This window comes from Brienomyrus brachyistius, chromosome 5 (assembly GCF_023856365.1).
Source record: "Brienomyrus brachyistius isolate T26 chromosome 5, BBRACH_0.4, whole genome shotgun sequence".
Classification (NCBI taxonomy): Eukaryota; Metazoa; Chordata; class Actinopteri; order Osteoglossiformes; family Mormyridae; genus Brienomyrus; species Brienomyrus brachyistius.
The window spans coordinates 10,573,153-10,595,218 of record NC_064537.1 but is presented as its reverse complement, the minus strand read 5'-3'; the positions used below and the strand labels follow the sequence as shown (position 1 = coordinate 10,595,218).

Here is a 22,066-nt window from a genome sequence, read left to right as displayed (position 1 = left end):
AATCAGAAAGGTGATTCATCAGAGAAAATGACTTTACCCCCAGTCCTCAGCAGTCCAATCCCTGCAGAATATTAGTCTGCCACTGATATTTTTCTTGGAGATAAAAGTGGCTTCTTTGCTGCCCTTCTTGACACCAGGCCATCCTCCAAAACTCTTTGCCTCACTGTGTGTGCAGATACACTCACACCTGCCTGCTGCCATTCCTGAGCCAGCTCTGCACTGGTGGTGCCCCGATCCTGCAGCTGAATCAACCTTTGGAAATGGTGCTTGCTGGACTTTCTTGGGCGCCCTGCAGCCTTCTTCACAACAATCCTCTCTCCTTCAAGATCTTGATGATAAATGTTTGATTTAGATGCAGTCTTAGTAGCAGCAATATCCTTGCCGATGAAGCCCTTTTTGTGCAAAGCAATGATGACTGCATGTGTTTCCTTGCAGGTAACCATTGTTAACAGAGAAAGAACAATGATGTCTAGCACCACCCTCCTTTTAAAGCATTCAGTCTGCTATTCTAACTCAATCAGCACGACAGAGTGATCTCCAGCCTTGTCCTCATCAACACTGTCACCTGTGTTAACAAGAGAATCACTGAAATAATGTCAGCAGGTCCTTTTGTGGCAGGACTGAAATGCAGTGGAAGTGGATTTTTCATTTCAAGTTCATTTTCATGGCAAAGAGGGACTTTGCAATTCATCCATCTGATCACTCTTCATAACATTCTGGAGAACATATCAAATTGCCATTGCATCTAAATGAAACCATCAAGACTTTGTAAAAATGAATATTTGTGTCATTCTCAATTTTTGGTTATGGCTGATGCAAAGTTATTAGAAACGACGAGTTTATCCCAAATTAAATCCAGTAAAATGAGAACTTCTGTGCTGGTAGACTGATGCGAATTGGTGAATTTTGCCATCCCTAATTCTTATACGTTTGGTCCTGTGCATTATCAGTGATGTTGGTGCTTTTTAGGTCTTCTTAGATACTTTCCAATTTATTTATTTAGGAGATCAATTTATCCAAAGCCCCATACGATTCAGAGAGCTGGGTCAGACAGTCCCTCGGCGTTAAGGTCTTTGCACAAGTGCCCAGTGGTAAAATCATTCTGCTGACCGTGGGATTCGACAACCTTCCTGTTATGGGCGCAGTAGCCAAGCCTGCTGAGCCACTTTCTTCCAAATATATAACAACTTTAACCCTCTTGCACATGCCGTGCTTTTCATGTTACTAGTACTGCTTGTTGTCATCACATTTACTGTTTTTTTTTTTGTGCTGTATGAAAGCAAAACAATGCGAGCATGCATCGCTGACTGCTGTGGCTGTGCGTCGCATTCCAGAGGAACAGCTCCCTGCCGGACGAGAGTAACGTAGCGCAGCTGCAGGAGGAGCTGAAGCTGGTGAAGCTGAGGGAACTGGAGACTCTGCGCTGCTTCAGGGAGATGCAGGAGACAGTGACCGAGCTGAACCAGCGCTGGCCGGTGCAGGGGGGGGGAGCTGATGAGATGCAGAAGCGAAGGGCTTGACGGCCTTAACCGGGGAACTGAGAAGGCGAGGGCAGTTACTGGGGGTGCTGGTCACGGTGGGGACCCCCCAGACCAGGCCGTGGAGGACAGCATCTCCTCTGTCTCATACACCTCAGCTTTCCTGTGCTTCTCCCATTTGACAAATCACATTGCTGACCACATTAAGAAAGCAGTTTGAGCTGGGTGCTCAGTCGTTTGCCTGGGTGGTTTTCATGCTGTCATCTCTCTCTGCTGCAGGGGTAGGGGGTCTTGTGAAAATCAATGAAGCAGTGAATAGTTTTTAATTGTGTTACTCTTAATCTGCACATGCTCTAATGCTAAACTGTGTTTTTGCTCTGAGCACAAGTGTACTTACCACCCAGATAAATAGCTTTAAACATTTCTTTTGACTGCCTCAGGCTTGTGCATAATACTGTAATTTAACTGATCTTTTCATCGACAGTACAACTGAGGCCACAAAGGGGATGATTAGAAAATGAGTCACGAGCATGAAAATTTTAAGGCACGGGAAATAATTAGTCAATGTGGGAATGTAGAAAAATGTATAAATTGATGATACAATCTAGACGCTGAGAGACCTGGACAGCTTTCATCGAACCAACTGTTAATTAAGATCCTGTTGACGACTTGAGCTAATATTCTCTGTAGGTTTTTTTTTTTTGTGTTTTGTTTTTTCTGACCGTTTTCTGTTGAAACCGTCCAGGTGTTACGGAGCAGTGGGAGCGGGGGTGGCCACTGGAAGGAGTCCCCCAAGAAGAACGCTATGAACGAGCTGCAGGACAAGCTGATGGCGGCACGCCTGCGCGAGGCCCAGGCCTTGGCAGAGCTGCGGGAAGCCAGACTGAAGGTCCTGGAGCTGGAGAGTCAGGTGAGCGGTGACTCGGCTACCATGCTGGGTGCTGATGGAGGAAAGGGCGCCACCTGCAGCTGTGGAGGTGTTAGTGCAGCTAGTAGCGGTACAGCATGCTGCGTCAAAATGAAACTCAGTCTATATCCACAATTCCCTGAGGTGTACAATAATGTGCTTTACCCTGTCAGCATGGTAACCTTTGTCCAGTGATGGAAGGAACTTGGGTTCAAGGGCAATGAGGCTGGCATGCATTCATCCACCACTAATCCAGTACAGGGTTGCGGGCCGGTTTTGGATCTAATCGCAGCACATGGGCATCAGAGGTGGAAAGATCAGGTTCAGAAAGTACAAATCCAGACCAAGATTTTGATTCAACCGACCATCTGGAGTACTATGTGACTGACTCCATCCATCCATCCATTTTCCAAACCGCTTATCCTACTGGGTCGCGGGCGGTCCGGAGCCTATCCCGGAGGCAATGGGCACGAGGCAGGGAACAACCCAGGACGGGGGGCCAGCCCATCGCAGGGCACACTCACACACCATTCACTCACACATGCACACCTATGGGCAATTTAGTAACTCCGATCAGCCTCAGCATATTTTTGGACTGTGGGGGGAAATCGGAGAACCCGGAGGAAACCCCACGACGACATGGGGAGAACATGCAAACTCCATACAGGCGGAGACTCGAACCTGGGTCCCAGAGGTGTGAGGCAACAGTGCTAACCACTGCACCACCATGCCGCCCCCTGTGACTGACTCTTTATACTCAATTAGTTGGTTGAAACAAAATCATGGTCTGGATTTATACTTTCTGAACTTGAACTTTCCTCCTCTTATGGGTATAAGGCAGGGGTGATTTCAGGACAGCGTGCCAGTCCATCACAGGATACCCACAGGTCAATTCATTTAAGCTGTGAGAGCAACCTTGAGTATCCAGAGGAAACGTATGCAAATCCAGAGAGAAAAAACAGACTCAACATTCTACACGGGGGGGGGGGGGAGGGGAGGGGGGAGTAGAACCTGTAATTAAGTGTTACCCGTTGAGCCTCTTTCCCATATCATCTTTGCTTTTAAAAAAAAAAAGTGTTTGCCACTATGTGCTTTTCAGAACCAGATCCACAGCAAGCTGGTGAGTCGGCAGGAGCAGGAGAGCGCCGCCCTGCAGGAGAAAGTGCAGTACCTCACTGCACAGAATAAGGGCCTCCAGGGCCAACTCAGTGAGGTGAAGAGGAAGCAGGCTGTATCTGACTGCAAGGTGAAATCTCTGCCCAGTTGTGTGGCTACGGGTGTGGTAAATCCTTAAAATTTTGGCTGTTTTGGTTTCTTATTCTGTGCTCCGTCGGGCTGCATTCAACAGAGCAAGGAGGAGGTGATGGCCGTGCGCCTGCGTGAGGTGGACAGTATGGCCGCCATGGCTGAGCTACGTTTAAGGATCGCTGAACTGGAGATCCAGGTATGTGAACAAAGGACGCCAGGGCAACAGCATGGGATCATTTTTTTACTGTCATAGCTGCATGCCTCAGGTATAGTTTCTTAGGAAGAAGAAGCTTTTCATGATAAAGGACATCTGTGTATTTAAAACACTGACCTGTTACTCGGTCTCCTTCATGAGTCAGGTACCCCAAATAAAAAAAAATGCTATTTTGAAGTCTCACAAAAGGCAGGTGGGGCCATGGGTAACATTTTTTTTCACTTAATTTTCAGGAAAGGACTGTTCACTTGCTTCCACACTAAAAATATTTCTAAAGAGTGTGAGGGCTCTGAACTTCTCTCTCTCTTCATCTTCATTTTTCACAGAAATAACCTAAAGTGCGTCTGTCCCTAATGTTCTGTCTAAAGTGTGCAAAGTATTTTAGACTTTTCAGAGGATTTTTCATAACCCAGAAAATGCAGTTTGGGCATATCATTAAGAAGCAGGTCTGTGTGTGCATCCCAGCGAGCTGTTGCTGAGCCGTGTAGTAGGAAAATGCTGAACTGTAATGGTAAATAAGTCACAGCTCAAAAGAAAACACTGAATTATTTGCTAACCTTGGTATAAAATGGGGATATATCCCAAACGAAACATTTATTAAAAAGAAACAAAAAAGCATGTTGTTTAACTCGCATGCCAAATTTCATATGAATAATTTGTATGCCACTCCGGTTTCCTGCCACAGTCCAAAGACATGCTGAGGCTAATTGGAGTTACTGAATTGCCCGTAGGTGTGCGTGTGTGAGTGACTGGTGTGTGAATGTGCCCTGCGATGGGCCCCCATCCTGGGTTGTTCCCTGCCTCGTGCCCATTGGGTTACATACATAATGTTGGGTTACAATGGAATGACCCATTATAGAGACACTGTATATATGGTGGAAGAATATTATATTATCATAGAAATTAAGCATCCCTGGTGGAGTATTATTGTGAAGGGTTAGCATCTGTGTAGAGACGTGTTGTCTTAAAGGCTAAGCATCGAGGACTTCTGCCATAGTGTGTGTGTGTGTGTGTGTGTGTGTGTGTGTGATCCAGGTATACCTTAGCTTGTGGGGACCAGTTTCCTGTACCTCATATGGGAAAACTCTTATTTTATAAAAAAAAATCCTTGACTGCAATGAAAAAACTAAAAACGGAAAAACTCGTATTTTGCTTGGTTACTTCTGGTTATGGTTAGGGCTGCGTAGGGGTTAAGGTTAGCATTAGCATTATTCCCATAGAAATGAATGAGCGGTCCCCAAAAAGATATGAGTACACGACTGTGTGTGTGTGTGTGTGAGGTTTGCCGGTATAGTGTCCATTAGGGTCTTACCAGGAAGCTGACTGGGTGTTGCCCTCTCTGCCTGCCGCAGAAGGAGGAGGGCCGGATTCAGGGTCAGCTGAACCACACGGACTCCAGCCAGTACATCACACAGCTGCGGGAGCAGGTCGCCGAGCTGAAAAACGAGGTCAGAACCATGCCGGGACACGGGTGCCCTTTGACCTTTGCATGTAGCCCAGTGTGCAGACTGGTACCCCCCCCCTTCACACTGCATGGCGAGCCTCCTGCACTGTGTGAGCTGTTTCTGTCATCCATCGCTCTCACGCAAACGGAGAACACCATGAGGGTGTCATGTGAGGCTTTGACGTCCCAGAATCGCTTCAGTGGAAAGATCATTCTTGTAATCGAGCACCCCTCCCCCCAATCATGCCGAAAAGCCGAAACCTTTATACACATGTAAGATGTGGTCGTGTGTGTGTGTGTGTGTGTGCGTGTGTGTGCGTGCGCGAGAGGCTATTTTAATATATTGGAAGGTCTCGCACGCAAACGCACACCACTGAGAAAATCTGTGCCCACTATGATGAAGGTACTGATGGCTCAGGTTACTGATTACTCATCCCAAGAGAAGCAGAGCGTGACTTTGTCACTTGATTCAGTCTCTCTCTCTCTCTCTCTCTCTCTCTCGCCGTCTTGTTTAGGTTATTTTAAAGTACTGAAATCTGAAATTGTTACGATTTGAGTGTTTTCATTTTGATTCACCTCGTCATTCGAAAGACTCCTTGTTATGGTGACCATCTCCTCTGTTTGGGTGCACAGATTAAGACGTTGTTGCTGGTGTCCTTAACGCCAAGGAATTTGCTGACAGTCCGCACAAAAAGCGCATCAGTCACAGCAGAGGAGGCGTGTATCGCCTCGACCCTCATGACGTGATGTCCTGGGGTCTCCTATGACTTTTATCTCCGGTTGAACTGGGGATAAGCGGTTTCAGCTTTGGAGGAAGTCTCTATGTTCACAAAACAGCGTGGCTGACATAGAAGTTTAATGTTAATTTTAACTCCCCCAAAGCCTGGTGCTGTAGTGATTTATTGTATTTGATTTTGCATTTGAAGATGTTTGTTTTTCGCTTGCATGCGGTAATATTCAGTTGACAGTCGGGGCAGCAGAACCAGGAAAGTGTGGGCGTGAGCACAGTGGATCTCAGTCATAGTGAGTGTTCCTCTGGTTAACCACAGGTGTGCCCTCCCCCCCTTTTTCTCCCACCCCTCACCCCCCCCCCCCCCCCCCGATTTGGTGCTGAAGGGAAAAATCGGTGACCTGACCTCCCAAGCAGTCTGAGATTTACGGCCTGAGTCACGGTGGAATCCGCAGCTGACGTACCGGGGGGAAACTGAGGGGAGGCGCTGTCACGCGAAGGCAGGGAGCAGGCTGAACGGGGCAGGGAGCAGGCTGAACGGGGCAGGGAGCAGGCTGAACGGGGCAGGGAGCAGGCTGAACGGGGCAGGGCCCAGGTCCACATGTGCCTGGAGAGACAGCCGCTTGCACTGGTGGCCCCTGCCCTCCGCTCACCCAGACTAACTGGAACGGGGCGTGTTTTTTCTTTTTTTCTTCTTCACTGCATCGTGCCAGAAAAGCCCCTCAGACTCGTACAGACAAAATCTGAATTGCAGTCGGCGAGCAGAAACCACAACCACAGCGTCTCTGATTTTTGTGCTGCAGTTTATCTGTCCATCACGTTTTCCCCATAGACTGATCCGGCCTGACGGCTCCATCATGCTTTCCCATACACACACACACACACACACACACTAACACACACTGACACACACATACACACAACCGCCGACCTGCCCCCCCACCTTCTCCGTTTCTGCTTTGCTGAGGGGTCCGACCACGGCGCCGTCTGTGTGGAAATAGGTCATGGAGCTGGGGCTGTAAAATTAGCCTGTAGTACTGCAGAGACGGATGTGTGTGAGCGCCATTTTAATTTTTTTAAACCTGATTTGGAGCCCTTTCAATAGACTGTAGATGTGTTCTAATCTTTTCTGAACACATAAACTCTTTTACTTATACATGTTTTATGTAGACTGCAGGCCCTCTGCAGCCTTGACCAAGATAAGCAGTTAGAGGTGGATGGATGGATGGATGGCCCCTCCCCACCACCACTAAAACTACATTCATTATATTTTTCTTTTAACCTCAGGTCAGGCAGTTGCGTGGCCAGCCCCACCGATTCCAGAGCCTGGGAGGAGGATGCCTGCAGGACCTGTCTCTAGCAAGCCCCGCCTCAGTGGAGGGTGACTTTCTGAGCTGGGAGGAGGAGCTCTTGCCGGCCAAGACGCTGTATGCGACCCTCTCCTCCGCGCCTTGCCATCCCTCGCCCCGGCTGGACAGCGAAGGAGGCACCGACAGCGAGGGCGAGGAGAGGACCGGCGAGGTCGACATGGCATGTCCGGAGCCCCTGGATCACTGAGGGGGCGCTACAGGGTCATGTTCTACCTCCCCTCCCCCCACCCCACACACACACACCCCTACCCCCCATAACGAGCTGTGCCAAACCCTTTGACCCTCTGGGAGCTGCGAGTATTACGAACAAGGTCACTGAGAACTAAAACTCCCTTTTGCAAACCTGCCGCCCCAATAAGAGATGCACAGGATTCTGTCCAGGGGATCCAAGTGACTCTCCTGGACCCTCTGCTCCGATGGTACTGAACACCTTCAGATAAGTCAGCTGGGACGGCAGACTTCTCTCCGATTCTATGTCGACTGCTAAGTATTAGCCACCGTGTGGATGTTTAAAACGGTGACGTTCTCACTGTGTATCCCCAGCCTGATCCACTTTAACCTTGCCGCGGGGGTCGTGGCTGCGTGCTCTCACTTCCTGTGGTGCCCGTGCCCTCCCCCCTTTGCCTTTTGGATGGCTGCTCCTCGATCTGTCCTCAAACGTGTGCTCCGTCACCCCCTCACAAAGCTCCGCCCTCTACCGGCTCGACTCGCCCAACATATACACACTACAGCCAGTGACAATTGAGCATCGCTGAGGAGGTGGGGCTTCCCTGGAGAATAGAGGAGGAAAGGGGTGGGCTAAGGAAGAGCAGGAGGTGAAGCATGGTCACTTTTACTACTATAGGGTTCATTTAGGCGATAGAGACGAAAGATTAATAATATATGACTGTTTATGTGTGTCTGTGTGTCTATACCTTGCGGACAAAGGGAGGCCGATTCATCATAATTTCTTACCTGTAAAGTCGGAAGGCGTCAGAACTTCAAGGAGCTCAACGTTGCCAAATCTTGTTTTTTAATGTTATAAGTTATGCGTATTTATTTTGATATTTTTTTATTTTTTTATAAATCGACACAAAATATACATAAATAGTTAATGGTGACGGAAGCCATTTTTTTTTTTTTTTTCGTCGTCTTGCTCTTCTGTGCCAATCGCCACCCCGGGGCTGGCCAGGCCACAGAGGCGACGCGGGATGGAAAACGCCGGGCTGCTACCTATCCTTCTGTTATTTATTGTGTTGCGTTTAAATTACGATGTACCCCCCCCCCCCCCCCCCCCACAGACACACATGCTCTCCCTGTCAGTTGGCCAACCATACTGTGAACATTCCGGCAGTCCCGAGCCTCTCCGGACTGTCCAGCGGCTGTCAGGACGGGAGGGGGGCCGTGAGGCAGCGCTTTCAGGGGCGCGAGTCCCTTTCTGGAACCATGGCAGTAAAGAAAATCTACAGTTACTGCAGCTTTCATTTCAAACCCTTTACCTCGCGCGGCGCTCACAGCGCCTCCTGCTGGTTCAGCCTCTGCGTGGTTTGGCGCGGCGCTCACAGCGCCTCCTGCTGGGTCAGCCTCTGCGTGGTTTGGCGCGGCGCTCACAGCGCCTCCTGCTGGGTCAGCCTCTGCCTGCTTCGGCGCGGCGCTCAGAGTGTCGTCTCCGTTTTGACTTCAGTTCTGTATAACAGCCTGACGATGCCTCTCGCTGGTTTGCTGCCCCAACACCGAGGCCTAATAGGGCTGCCTCCAAGGAAAGCCGACGTCCTGCTAGGTTTGTGTCTGAGTGTCTGTGGAAGTGATGTGTTGCCGGAGGTTTTAATGGCCCAGAGTATTAACCGTGATTAAAATAATGTTAGTGTGAGCAGGATAAGGGCCAGGAGAGCTGCTATGGTTGTTCACATGAGGCCCGGCGAAACACTGGTGCCTGGATTTGGAGACGGGCCTTACTGGAGAATCTTTATTGGTAATATAGCCCTCAAATATACATAGATCGTGTACTATCCATGGATACAGATATGATGTTAAAATATGCACTGTATGATGAAGCACATATTTTTTCATTTGTTAAAGTATAAACGCCCATCGAGGGGACGTGTTACGGGGCTGCGGAGGCTTTCATGCAGTGTTATGGGACCTCACACTATTACTATTATAATTCTGATGATTTGGCAGAACTTGTTGGTTCGTTTTAGCCGCCAATCTGGCCTGGTCGTTCCGCTTCACTTCTGCATGTTCCTGACCTCCAACGAGTGAAAACTGTCTGGTAACTGGTTTACACCGTTCTGGGGTCTGGGGTAACCAGTGTAAACCTTTAGGAAGGAATTCTAAATGTTTTTTGTGACATTAACATCAAAGAGTTGGTTTTGCTGTATACAGAGACACCCTGGACCAAGTGCTACGTTACAGATGGTAGACTGGTAAGTGTTTTAGTTCGCAGTTTAACTCTCCGTCACAATGGGGCCCTCGGATGATTTTTGAGAAGGTTACCTCGCGGTCGTGATGTTGATTCCATCATCTCGTGGTTGATGGAGAAGTTCGTGTTCTTGAAGTGGAACTCTGCCCCCCCCCGCCGCCCTGAGAGATTTCCTTGAACAGCCAGTGACTCACAAGAACTGATGCAAATGAACTTGTGATGGTATCCAGGCCAGCCACAGGAAAACAAATATATAGAATATATATAGTAATCTTAAGATTTTTTGTTTTTTCTTTTCGTAACGCATCTGCTTTCCATGACTTTTGAAAGTAGGTTGACTTTCCTCCTACACCAGGTAGGGAAAGTGACTGTTTAAAGTTAGTGTTTGACCCTGAAACAGACAGTGGTGTCAAACCACCTACCCTAGTTATAACAGCCAAATGCCCGTCGGCCGCTGCTGAAGGCTCACGCAGGTCTTCTAGGCTGACATTCTCAGACTCTCCATCCCATGGTTCCATGAAAATCACATTAATAGCACTGGAGATGCTCTGGAAAGGACGACGACTAGCCTTCAATTAACTTAGCATGGTGGGTTTAGTTTGCGGACAGACTGTATACCATAAAATCATCGTGTTGCTGTGAAGTTATGGCAGTTGGCACTGTCATTATTAGGACTGAAGTAACGGTAACGATGACTAGATTTTGGCGTGATATTTCAGCCTCTAGTTGGCATCGTCATGGGTATGCCTGAAGGGCAGCGGTGTTCCATTCGTATATTTGCTGTCTTTCATTAAACAGAAAATTGTTTTGTCAGACATGAAGGTGAGGATTTCTCCTACAGAGATGCTGCTCCCAGATCCCTGTTCCGTTGTTCCCCTTCCATTAACAACCGTACCCCCCCCCCCCCCCCCCCCCCAACACCACCGTCACCCTGTCCTACGGTCTAACCATGTGATGTTCCAAACCCACTCTAAGGATGACTGCTATAATGGTGATATTGTTGATGAAGATGATGATGATGTTGAAAATGTTAATGGATTCAGTGTTCAGTGAATGGTAAAAAAAATAAATATTTACACTGTACATTCGCAGAAAGGAGATTTTGGCCTGGGATTTTTCTGACTTGCATGCATATTGAACACTCATGCATCACGAGGCCCTGGTGTGTGTGTGTGTGTTTCTCTACAGACCAGTCACTGACTGCTGACTCAGGCCAGCCTTCCCAGTTACACCTCAATTACCAGTAATGTCTCCCTTTCTCGTTCACTTTTTTTATTTATTTATTTTTTGCTCTATCCTATTCAGTCGCATAATTTCAAATCTGTCCAACTTTTGAGAGACAGCGGTCTGACCTTCTTTCATTATTTTACTCGCTGTGATGGTTATTTTAATGTACATTTTTTTCCCAGAACGAGCTCTCGGCATTGTCATTCCTCCGGCACTTTCACGCGCAGTCACCTTACAGTCGTTTCTCCAGGCCGTGATGGATGACGCGAGTCCTGAGCTGCAAGTCTGCAGCTTGCAGGTCGGGCACTGGGTTCCTCAAAGCGTGTGGTTGTGGCGAAGTCCCCGCCCCCGTCCATGCGTCTCCTCGGCTCCCCTGCTCTCCTCCACGCTGGTCGGGGCCATTTTCGGTACGCGGTCGATGCCGTTTGACAGGTATGAAGCTGTGAAGCCTCAGACTCACTTTGGCTTTCGAGTGAGAAGGACTCAGCAGCCCGTGTGACCTGTCAGGAGAACAACAAGTTGATGTACATAACTTAAGTGCTTTTTCCCTCATCAGTCAATGCGAGATGCCATCTCGTAAGAGGACGTCAGCTGAAATGCTGCCGTCCACTAAGCGAATGCATCACCGTTACCCTCTGCGGAAAGACAGACAGAAAAGTTGTTTAACAATCAGACAGCTGCTGTCTGAATCTCTTAGACATTTGGGGTGGGACTTTCTCCTTTTCTTCCTGCTGTCACCCACGTCACGGTGTAAAGTTTCATTTTTCTTTTTTTTTTTTGTTCTGACCTGCTTCGTGTGCCTCACCAACGGCCGCGGTGCACAGGAGGCGCCCTAATCGAGCCCCGGGCTGCCTGTTAGCAAGGGAGGAAGCTGTCTGCGGTCGTCCTCTGCTGAGTGACTCAAAGGTACGCACCGCGCACCTCCCCGTCTCAGTGCCGCTCGCTCCCGCACCCTGGGCCGGCTCGCCACCCCTCTGTGATTTACCACCGTTGGTCGTTTCCACGCTGCTCTCAAGCCAAACTGCCCTTGGTGGAACGGAGGAGAAGAGGAGAGGGAAAGAGATAGTGACTTTTTTAAAAGACTTTTGCTCTGTGCAGAAGAAGTTGTTTTTATTGACTGTCAAGAGGATAATGGTGATTAACAGCTGAGAGTGGATTTATTTTTCAGCTCCATACTCATCCTCCTTTCTCAACACAGCAACTTCACATAATTTGGTTTTAATATCAGTAATAATCTGATAATTCTGGTGAGTATCAGGATTCTTCTCACTTTGAAAAACGTCCTTGTTCCTCTCGATGGGTTTGGCCCTGTAAGTGGATAATATCGTTAACGTGTTCATTCCCACCTCCAAAAAGACCTGCAGAATATCTATTCAAACTGCTGTGTTCAACTTCCAGCCGTTGTTCTGTCTTGTTCCATTCGTATTTGTTTAGATTTTGCAGCCTAAGCAAGCGATCAAGCCGATAAGTGTCGTAAAAATCAGAAGTTCTTTCGTTTGTCACCCTAGAATACCTCCTCGTTGGACAGGGACTCTTTCAAGTGGGAAATCTGTTGGTAGCAGACTGAATTCACTGCACAAATTTTGAAACACATGTTGCAGTTGGAGATGCAGTGCTCCATGAACCATGTGCCATTTGTCCTTTTACATCCCCTAGAGAAATATACAATGATGCTTCTGTAAGCCTTCAGTATGAAACGTCCCTACAAGGCATCATTTAGTTGTTGCTTCAGTGATAATACATTAAAATATAGGCCTACATTAAACTATCATTGTAACTATAAGGATTATTTTTTATTAATTGCAATTTTAATTTGAATAATGCAAATGAGTTTTAAAAATCCTATATAGTTAAAAAATATACACACGCGTTATGCAGGAAACTATTTTATTTCTTTTAGAAATAAAGTTTCTCATCACTAATACGGCCGGACTTTGGCCAGTGCGGCTCCTTAAATTCTGAAGTGAATATGTTGGTGTATCCGAGCAGAGTAGCGGCTCCTGTTGCATTTTAAAGCCGTTTACTGCAACTGAGCTGCGGCGATTTGTGGCTGCAGCCCAGTTAATGCAAGCTGCATATAAACGGTTGTGAAGCAAGTAACTTGCGGCTGATGGGCCTCGAGTGGTGTCTGCAGGTGGCATGTCTGCATGTTTTTACGCCCGGTATGTTGATCGCAGCTGTTCGTCTGCGCGGAACACGGAGGGGAAAAAAAAAAAAAAAGCATGTTTTTGTTAAAAATTTGTTTTTGTTTTGTTTTTTTTTTTTTCGTTTTGCCTTGGGGGGGGTAAAGCAAGTATATGCTTCACTGCAATCTGAGGCAAAGGATTTGGAGTCGCATTCCACCCGCTGCTGTTTCTGCAGTTGGGCACTCAAACCTCAGCTGCGGGGGGTTAGACGCAGGTGCACTGTGGAGTTAAACTGCCATGGAGACAGCTGTGCATGGTTGAGGAAGGGGACCACTAGAGCTCAGGGCTTTTTCCTAAGTGCAGTATACACTTAACCAGCAGACAAGGCTATGCAGCTATCATCGCCGTTGTTAGGTCCCATCTCTGTTTGTTCTAAAATAAATAAATGAGTGGAGCCCCAGGTAAATTTAACTTGGCCCCTGATCTTCACAATAGCTCCCTTTGCTCGTTAATTATTTTCATTTAATTATAACATTCACTTACCGATTTAATTATTGTCAATCCTCTCCCGAGCAACGAATCTTTAAATAAAACTACATGAAAACAAATGAAATGATCTTCATGGAATGAGTATTTGTGACTTACGGCTTCTGTTCGGCTGTTAATAAAATGCACCGAATCCATCAACAGAAGGTGCAACATTGCAATAGGCCTAAAAACCGGCCGTTTTGCGAAAAAGGTTTTACTGACCTGCTTTCCGATTGTATTTGTGGCCTGTTGTTGTATCCTACTGCAGTCTAATTTTCTATCCGTCCCTGAAACTAATTATACTAAATTTATTTGCATGTTGCGTGTGTTTAAAAATCACAGTTATCTAAAAAACGTGTCAGCTAAAGATCTTGAGTTGAGAACAGTTAGGTGACATGAAATTTGTACATTAACGTTTACCTCAAAACTTAACAAAAATTATACATGATCCGCTTTTAAAACACCGAACTAGTCCAGGATCACAGTGACCGACTGAATCTAAATATTATGTTTTAAAATTGTTAAATTTAAAGATTCATATATGTTTAAGGTTTAACAGAATGGTGTGACAGAATTCAGTTTTTTTGTGTTTGATCATAATCTGTAATTTCAGCATAAGAATCTGTCATTTTGTTTATTATTATGCTTATAATTGTTGTGTTTATCTTTCGTCTTGAAATAGAATCAAACTTTTCCCCGGGGTCAGACCTTAGTCTGATTCTGGCTACAGTTCCCAACAGTCAGCTTCGGTTGCAGTCATTGCGACCGCCTAACTCAGGGAAGACGTATGGCGGAGATTTTTCTGTCTCTTAGCTGGAAAGTTACTTGGTCACCCAGCATAGCATGCATGATGCTGTGGAATCATAACCGGTGCTGTTACGCTTCGACCCCTGACGGTCTCGCCTGCCTGGGTGTCCGGTCATATCGAGGCGTTGCAGCTGCTCCATGTTCTCCAGCCCTTCGTGGCTTTTCTATAACCTCATGATCTCCTGAGCTCTTTCGAATGTGCAGCGTGGGGGGGGCGGGGAGGGGGGGCGGGGGGGTGTGGGGGGCGGGGTTTGTGTCCTCATTCATGGGTGTTGGTTATTCCTGGTAGAAATTAGGAACAATTTTAATTGCGATTTCACGGTCCTGGTGGTGACTAAGTTGTTTTTGTTTTCAGTTTGAAACACGGTGCCTAGAGTAGTCCGGCACGAGGGTGACAGACCGATTTACATTACGTGATGAGAACGGTAAACAGCCATCTAAAAAGTTTCACTGTATTAAAAAAATAGGCCTATTTACATACATATATATAATATATAAACAAACATACATACATACACTTGGCCTCTATATAATATATATATATATATATAGCTACTATATACTATATACTATATACTATATATATACTAAGTATACTATACACACGATTGTTCAGCCCCGCTTGTTAAACGCGCCGTTTCCCCCATAGAGGTAGTAGGTGTTTGAGGTTTTTTAGAGAATCACTGCTGTTTTCCTTTTTGACTTGGTTTTAGCGTTTTCATTTCAAGGTGCGTCTCTCACACGCCATGGTTTCTGAGAGCTGCGCCCGTGTCTGCTGGCATTTTGCTTTCATCTCTGAAGTGAAGCCCGTTTGACACGATGACACGATACTGATCTAATATCAACCGAATGCCACTGATGTCATGTCCCCTGAAAGCACCTGATAAAAATCTATTCATCTAAGTCAAATTAATCATGTTTTATTATTTCAATGTTAGATCATTTCGTGATAATTCCATGTTTAATTTTTGACATTTTAAAATGTATTTTAATTTCAGTACCGGAAATATGAATAGGCATTAAATTTTAACGTGTCAAACCATAACCGAAATTCAATCGACATCTACATCAAAGTTGACTCATACGGAGATTAAAGACGCTATACAATAATCAGCATATAGTGATGAGTGTGTGGTATAGAGCGACTGGTATACGCAACATACGCTATGTGGTAGTAAGGGTATATGGCGTACCATAAACACGAGACTGGTGGATAGCGTATACGAATGAGTGAACAGGGATCATTGAATGTCAAAAGAAAAGTTAGGTTTATTCCTGCAGCACATTTTCGGTTAAATGCGATATGTTTAATCAAAGTGCTGAACAGCATAACTCCAGTTAGTAGATTATTAAGATAACAAATGATACAATAAGAGGCATTAAATTAACTAAGAATATCACATAAAACACCAATAAGCACCTCAATTAAGCTACACCAAAACAACACCAAGTTATGGTTATGTGCTATTAAATGCCAATAGGTGATGTATGGTATATACAAATAAGCGTGCAGGAGTACTGAATACAGGGATCGGTGTATGCAGAGTACTATATACAGCGATAAGTGCACACAGGGGTTCCAAGCCTCATGATACTCAATGTCCTTTTTCACAAGTCCCCCGTCTCTCTGTCTTTGTAGCTGACCTTTTTCACAAGTCCCCCGTCTCTCTGTCTTTGTAGCTGACCTCAAACCCAGCCCCCTCCCTCCTGCCATGCCTCGCTCATTCCTGGTCAAGAGTAAGAGGGCAGGATCGCACTCTCTGCGACCTCTAGATGAGAGTCCCAGGTCGACCATCTCCACTCACCGAACTGAGCAGCCCTGTAGACTCTCGGCGGAGCCACCGTCGCCGGGGCCTCCCCCCCCGAATGCCACGTCACTTGCTGTGGAGCCTCAGTGTCGAGACACCCCCTCCCCATGCCCTCGTCACACCCTCCAGCTTCCAGGCTCTGTGACGGACGGCCACCAACACCCTGCTTGGTCCTCAGGTACAGAAACACACGCACATACCACACTCCTCCCTGCATCAAAGTACTTATTCTAAACTCCTACTCTGCACTCTCACAGAGCACTCAGACCACATAGCAGTGCCGACTTTGTTGCCCTCTCCATCATTGCCGTGGGCCCCACTGTGTTCTGGGGTTCCGCAGAAAGAGTTACATTTTGAGAAACTGCTGAATACCATCCTGAACCACCAGCAGGGGGCGCCGGATCAAGGAGAGCTTGGTAACCACCATTGCTCTGTATGCAGGTGTCTCGCGTGTAGCAAGGTAAGGTCATTCTGCATTCGGATGCCATTACGACCTCCCAGGGCACAGCCAACCAGCAGGGGGAGCTGTGGCCTGCTTCACCAGCCAGTCCTGTCTCGTCTGAATGTCTACGTGCTGATCTGACTGCCCTGCAGATGTTTCCCTCTGCCTCGAGTTTGGACACTACTCATATGATCTGGTCACGTGACACGAGGCTGACTGTCCCATTGGCTGCTTACAGCAACGAGCGCGCCCCGCCATATAACTTCAGGCCGGACACAGGAGTAAATGGCAGAGTAAAGGTGAGTTTGGTCCCTGTTTCCTTGATCCCTGATTTGTTTATGGATAATTCAAGGGATATATAGACATTCATTTTATTAGTGGGGGCGGCATGGTGGTGCAGTGGTTAGCACTGTTGCCTCACACCTCTGGGACCCGGGTTCGAGTCTCCACCTGGGTTTCCTCCGGATACTCCGGTTTCCCCCCACAGTCCAAAAACATGCTGAGGCTAATTGGAGCTGCTAAATTGCCTGTAGGTGTGCATGTGTGTGCGAATGGTGTGTGAGTGTGCCCTGCGATGGGCTGGCCCCCCATCCTGGGTTGTTCCCTGCCTCGTGCCCATTGCTTCCGGGATAGGCTCCGGACCCCCCCGCGACCCAGTAGGATAAGCAGTTTGGAAAATGGATGGATTTTATTAGTAGATTTCATTTTTAAAATTGTATATTGTTCAGCATTACACTTGTCTCTTCTAATCAAAGCAACTTGAACCGTCGCTGATACCGCACAGCCTTTAGGTGACGGTTCGCGGTGTCAGCACCGCTCAGCAGAACAGAACCTCTTTAGCACACAGGTTGGTTCTGTTCCAGGAGAGGAATTTCACCTGCAAGGTGTGCGGCAAGGTGTTCAAGCGCTCGTCCCACTCTGTCCACACACCTACTCATCCACTCGAACACGCGGCCCTACCCCTGCCAGTACTGCAGCAAGCGCTTCCACCAGAAGTCTGACATGAAGAAGCACACCTTCATCCACACAGGTCAGTGCGCACTGGCGTCCACAAGGGGTGCTTAAGGGTCTTAGGGCATTTCTGTATTTTTGATACCATATGTGTTGTAGAATCTGGGCCGTCTATTGGTGAACTGGTAATATTCACATTCCCTGATATCCAAGCACAGGGAGCTGACTTTGGAATCATACTTGCATCAGAACAGCTTGATACTGGAGCATTTGTCCTCAGCTCATTGATGTCAACTTAAGGACAGTATATCCAGGGACATATCTAGGATTTTTAAGGTGGCGGGCATAAGAGGGGCCCAAAATTCATACAGAGGGGCAAGGCTTATCATTAGCCAATCGTTTGTTTTGAATCAGTGATTGACAGGGAAGGGGCACTCCAAGGGCCATCATCTTTCAGAAGGATCACTTAAAGCCCGTCGTCCATCTCTGATTGCCCCGCAGGCGAGAAGCCCCACGTCTGCCAGGTGTGCGGCAAGGCCTTCAGCCAGAGCTCGAACCTCATCACGCACAGCCGCAAGCACGACGGATACCGTCCCTTCCCCTGTCCCAGCTGCCACCGGGGCTTCCAGCGCAAGGTGGACCTGCGGCAACACCAGGAACTGCACTGCGGACACAACGGCGTATTCGCGGAGAGCTGAGGGAAAAAGCTACACGCACACATGCACGCGCAGCGCGCCTAACACGTCAACCTGTGGCATTAAACAAACCACTCACCTCCATTGCTCGGCCCACACATCATGACTCTGACTGTGTACATTCACAAATTTTAATTTCCCATCGCCAGTCACGCACTGCCTCTGCGCCTAAAGGGCCACGACCTTTGCCATTCTGTTATGGCGATACGGCCCACACACAGGCTGAACAGAAAGCCCTCTGTACATGACGACACTGTTTCAGCGAGGACTGTGCACCAGAATGCCCCCCCCCATTCCACCCCACCCCCCAGGCGGCCGTCATTTCTGGAATCTCTCCCGCGGCGCTTACTTTACTTTTTTTCTGAGCTTCTGGGTATCATAAAATGCTATCGGCATTTCAAAGGAACAGCACTGGTTAGTTCTTACTGTATACATCGCTGCAGGATTTCCACTTTGGTGGTGAGACGAATGAATCGCAAAGCTTGCTTCCTGTCATTAACTTGTATGCATCGGGCAGTGAGCCCCACTGTTCACACAGCTTAACTCGGTGCGAAAAGGTTAAAAATACCCATCATCATGGATCAGCAGAATGCATTCGAGCTGCAGCAGTTACTTGGTTAAATTACAGCCGCTCCTCAGAAAACCAGAACGGCTTCAGGAAAGTCCCCCATTTGCCTGTTTGGTTTGTTAGACTCAAACTGCCTTTAAACAAATGTGCCAGGGAAGCAGCGTTATGTTGGGATAAGACTCCTTCTGCTCTCAGACACCACAATATCCTATCACTTCATTCTCCCTTCTAAGGCCAGCAGATTCAATTTAATTCAATAGTATTTTATAGAATAAGAGAAATTAAATGTGGGACTGGGGAATGAATGGCAGAGAGAGATCGAGGCGACTGAGCCTGATCCAGACGCAAGCGGTTCTGTCAGTGTCACCTTGCTGGCAGACCCAGGTCCTGAAGATGGATAAATGTACCCACTGCAGAAATCATTCTGCAGCGGCATCTAATCAGAATGAAGAGCAAAGTGAAACCGAACGCTACGAACACCACAGCAACAAGACAAAAGGAAGTTTCAGCCTACGAAAGGAAGTACGAGAGTGAACGCAAGCTGCGTTATAAAGGAAAAACACTGCATCGCACTACACATTCAACCTGCCTCTGATTATTACAGATAACCGGCTTTCAACAGCAGTGCACTGAGAGATCCATGTCAATCAGGGCTTCACACATAATGGCTGCAAACGCTCCACACACTCCATGGAAAACGGAGCACTTTTCAGGGTGGTGCAGAATCTCCGACAGGACAGAGAAGCTTGGGTGGTGCTGGGCTGTACTGCTTACGAAGTAGAAAGTCCTGTAGATATTCCCGGGCAGGAGGGGACACAAGGCAGGGAAACATGCAATCAAGCAACACACGCATACAAACTTACAAACTGCCAGCACATTCCGGGCAACGCCTGCCTGTGCCGTTCTTCCTTGGATTGGCTCCATGACTTTGCGTGACCTTGCGCTGGACGAACGCACTATGACCTGTGGTCAGGCAGGCAGAATAGCATCTCTGCAAGCAGTGAACCTTAAAAGAAACAGATAAAAGCAATATGGAGGGAAGTAATACTCTATATAGCACTGTGGCGTGTTGCGTTGCATGTCGGTCTTGCAGATGAAGAGGTTTTCCTTACCAGCAGTCAGTACTGCTGTCTCAGGTACCTCACACTTCATAATATAACTGCCTGAACGAACCAGAGCAAGGCGACGTAGGAGAGCATCTAGCACTGCTGATATACTTGTGGTCCGAAGTCATGTACCAGTGAGGTGGATGATGTATCACGAGCATGCAGGTGTCCAAGAAGCCAGCTAAGTGCAAGAGTTGATGGCTGACTAGAAACTGGTGCCGGGGGGGGCTATAAGAAACACAACTGAATACCAGAGGTGAAAATTTCAGGTGCAGAAAGTTAAAATCCAGACCCATGATTCTGAGTCAGAGTAACTCAACTGGCTGGTTGAACACAACCTTGGCCTGAATTTTGCCTTTCTGGACCTGAACTTTCCACCTCTGCTGAATACCAGCCAGCCATCAGAAACAAAGCTGGACATGCAAAAATCACTCAGGAGAGAATCCAGTTAGAGGAAAGTGCAACTGCAAACACATCATAAAAATGTGACCGACTAAGACTGATTAGAACATAGATCCAGAGAGTGCGGCCGACAGCTAGGGAGCTAAAAACACCACCACAGAGTCTGTTTTAGAAGTTTTTAATTTTATTTTTTAGTTTTTAAGTGTTTTTGATTCTTTTATTTCCAAAAAACCTGAGGTATTCACAATATAATGGCATTTACTCTGAAATGTACCAGGGCAAATAAGAGCAAAAAGAAAACATCAAGGCAAATAAGATCCTTACATGTAGATGTTAAAAACGAAATTTTACCCATCGTTCTGTAACAAGTTAAACATAATTCATGCGATCAAACGCTTTTAATGCAGCCCACCCGACATTAGTGACATCACCATTTTAACTTTTATATCCAGAACAAATACCCAGCTTAGCCAATGAGCTCCCTTAAAGATACGGGAAAGGGTTTCACCTGGACCTTTGTGTATGTTAGTGGCTTGACGAGATGTTGTGGCTTTTGCTGTTATTGGCATTGTGCAGAGTTTAGTTTGCGTGGACGGGGGCAACATCCCCTTCAAGGCGTTTAGAGGCTGAAAATAAACAACCCCCCCCCCCGACACTGCATGTTTTCCAGTGATGGAGCGATGTGATTCCCTCAACGTATAATTACTAGAGGAGATTATGTGACGGGCACAGCTGGGTCCTAAATAGGAACTAAGTGAGACTGAGAGAGACAGACGGATGAGCAAAACATGCCTTGCGACTGAGATAGCGTGTAACACGCAAGCAAATCTGTGAGACACGCACACTCTCAGCTGACACCGCATGTGCGGCCGGCAGGAAGAGGAGGTTTTTTTTTTTTTTTTTTAAAAAAAAAGAAAACCTTGAAGGCTGACTAGACTAGAAATGACTGGTTTGGAAAAAGAACGGGATGAAACCGGACCCAACAGGCCAGGGGAAAGTGTAGAGGCGGCAGTGACCAAGCCACCGTCTGAGCGCGTCCAACCAGGGCGCCGCGTGTCGGCATGTCGCGTGTGAGGAATGGAAAGATTCTTTTTTCTGTGTGACAATGCCAACAACAATCACGAGACAGATCTGTTTAGTACGTGGGGAGCGGGGAGGGGGTGGGCTGCTCACAAAGGGGCGCGATTAGGTGAACAGCTCCCGGGAGCCCAAAACAACAAACAAACAAACAACAAACAAACAAACAAACAAACAACAAACAGTGGGGAGAGCAAAAGCAGAAATGGCGACGATAGTAACGGAGACGAGCCGCAAGGAAAAACAAACGGGAGCCGAGAGAGAGAGAGAAAATACTCCAAGGAGGAAAACACACCTTCCACTCGACGCTCCCCAAACGGACGACCTGTACGAGCGGCGTTTTGGCGTAAACTTTGCCCTGAATATAAATTAAAGGTTTGAGTGGGATGTTGGGAGGATTAACTGCTGCAACAACAGAGGACACAAGTCATCGTATCGCCAAATGCAGTGAAGGGAAAAAATAAAAAAATATAGAAAAAACGGGGGGGCAGAAGGTACAAATAATAATAATAATAATAAAACGACTATGCCACCAAC

General features: G+C 47.2%; 2 protein-coding genes across 15 annotated transcripts in view; both read left to right on the top strand.

Annotated features, from left to right (window-relative positions):
* Positions 1-8,664, top strand: part of evi5l (ecotropic viral integration site 5 like) — a 44,416-nt gene extending 35,752 nt beyond the window's left edge. For 5 of the 14 annotated variants that reach the window (XM_049013675.1, XM_049013674.1, XM_049013678.1 and 2 more), the window contains 4 exons: positions 3,485-3,631; positions 3,734-3,829; positions 5,200-5,295; positions 7,309-8,664. In XM_049013675.1, coding sequence (XP_048869632.1) covers positions 3,485-3,631; positions 3,734-3,829; positions 5,200-5,295; positions 7,309-7,578 — 609 coding nt within the window. In that variant the 3' untranslated portion in view covers positions 7,579-8,664. Of the gene's footprint in view, positions 1-1,334; positions 1,476-2,223; positions 2,389-3,484; positions 3,632-3,733; positions 3,830-5,199; positions 5,296-7,308 lie in introns of all 14 variants that reach the window. The other 9 variants (XM_049013680.1, XM_049013671.1, XM_049013679.1 and 6 more) reach the window with 7 other exon arrangements.
* Positions 8,665-16,192: 7,528 nt separating this feature from the next.
* Positions 16,193-19,141, top strand: LOC125742061 (zinc finger protein Gfi-1b-like). Its single transcript, XM_049013681.1, is given in 6 exon segments — positions 16,193-16,466; positions 16,546-16,748; positions 16,883-17,029; positions 17,594-17,644; positions 17,646-17,760; positions 18,183-19,141. Coding segments are annotated over 6 exon segments (987 nt in total). The 3' UTR covers positions 18,380-19,141.
* Positions 19,142-22,066: the final 2,925 nt, after the last annotated feature.